The sequence below is a fragment of the Chlorella variabilis genome (assembly GCF_000147415.1).
Source record: "Chlorella variabilis unplaced genomic scaffold CHLNCscaffold_32, whole genome shotgun sequence".
Taxonomy (NCBI): Eukaryota; Viridiplantae; Chlorophyta; class Trebouxiophyceae; order Chlorellales; family Chlorellaceae; genus Chlorella; species Chlorella variabilis.
The window spans coordinates 360,439-361,617 of NW_005435056.1; the positions used below are offsets into that span (position 1 = coordinate 360,439).

The 1,179-nt window shown below is 72.8% G+C and overlaps 1 protein-coding gene across 1 annotated transcript in view; it reads right to left on the bottom strand.

The window, feature by feature from the left end:
• CHLNCDRAFT_49251 (hypothetical protein) overlaps positions 1–1,179 on the bottom strand; it is a gene marked incomplete at both ends in the record, with an annotated part of 5,873 nt that overhangs the window by 3,210 nt on the left and 1,484 nt on the right. Inside the window, 3 exons of the mRNA XM_005843351.1 lie at positions 57–182; positions 349–551; positions 780–927. Coding sequence (XP_005843413.1) covers positions 57–182; positions 349–551; positions 780–927 — 477 coding nt within the window. The remainder of the gene's footprint in view (positions 1–56; positions 183–348; positions 552–779; positions 928–1,179) is intronic.

A 1,179-nucleotide genomic window follows, 5' to 3' on the forward strand; every position in this document is an offset into this window, starting at 1 on the left:
GCATACGGCTGCCACAGCTGCCACCCCGGCCGCCGCGTGGCGCCCCGCGCGCGCACCTCGACGGCCTTGGGGCTGAGCACCCCCAGCTCTGTGATGTCGTACTCGCACCCCGTGTTCATGAACTTGACCAGGTCGCCCCGCCGCAGCTCGCCGTCCATGACACGAAACTGCACCACCACGCCCTGCGGGGGCGGCAGGCAGGGGACGCGAGGGGCGGGGTGGGGTTGCGGTGCCGTGGGTGGCGGGTGCGGGCAGGCGCGCTCCCCCCTGCAGCGCGCTTTGCAGGGGGCTGGGATTCTACAGGCAACACAGCGGTACGGTGCGGCATGCGGTACCGCGTGCCAGTACCTTGTACGAGTCGTAGTAGGAGTCGAAGATGAGGGCGCGCAGCGGCTTGCCGCGGTTGTCGGCAGGCGGCGGCACGCGCCGCACCACCTCCTCCAGAATCTCCTCGATGCCAAGCCCCTGCTTGGCGGAGGCCATGATGGCGTGGCTGCAGTCCAGCCCAATCACTTCCTCAATCTCCCGCTTCACGCGCTCCGGGTCGGCGCCTGCGGGACGGGCCAGGGCGGGCGGGGTGGGCGGGCGGGCGGGCCCAGCTGGAGCCCGGTGGAGCCTCCACAGGCCGCCGCCGCAGGCACACGACCCCTGCACTGACCGCCGGCTCCTTGCGCCCCATCTCTCCTGAGCAGCCCACCACGCTGCGCTCCGGCTCCGCCTGGCCCCCTGGCCAGCGTGCCAGCCCTGCCGCCGCCGCCGCCCGCGCCTGCGCCACCCACCCGGCAGGTCGATCTTGTTGAGCACCGGGATGATCTCCAGATCATTCTCCAGTGCCAGATACACGTTGGCAAGCGTCTGCGCCTCCACGCCCTGGCTGGCATCCACCACCAGCAGGCAGCCCTCGCAGGCAGCCAGCGAGCGCGACACCTGCAGCCGGGCAGCCGCCGGGGCGGTGGTGGGGGCGCCGGCTCCGCGACGCCAATTGCGAGGTGCTGGCAGTGCACGACCCACCGCCCCAAGCACACCGCTCAGCGCACCGCCCCGACCTCCTCCTCGCCCCGGCCCTGCTCCTCTCCGCCTCCCCCTGCCTTCTCCCCCTCCCCTTCCCAACCCCCCAGCCCACCCAGGCGGGGAAGTCACAGCACACAGACGCGCGCAGGGGACAGCCCCCCCCCCCCT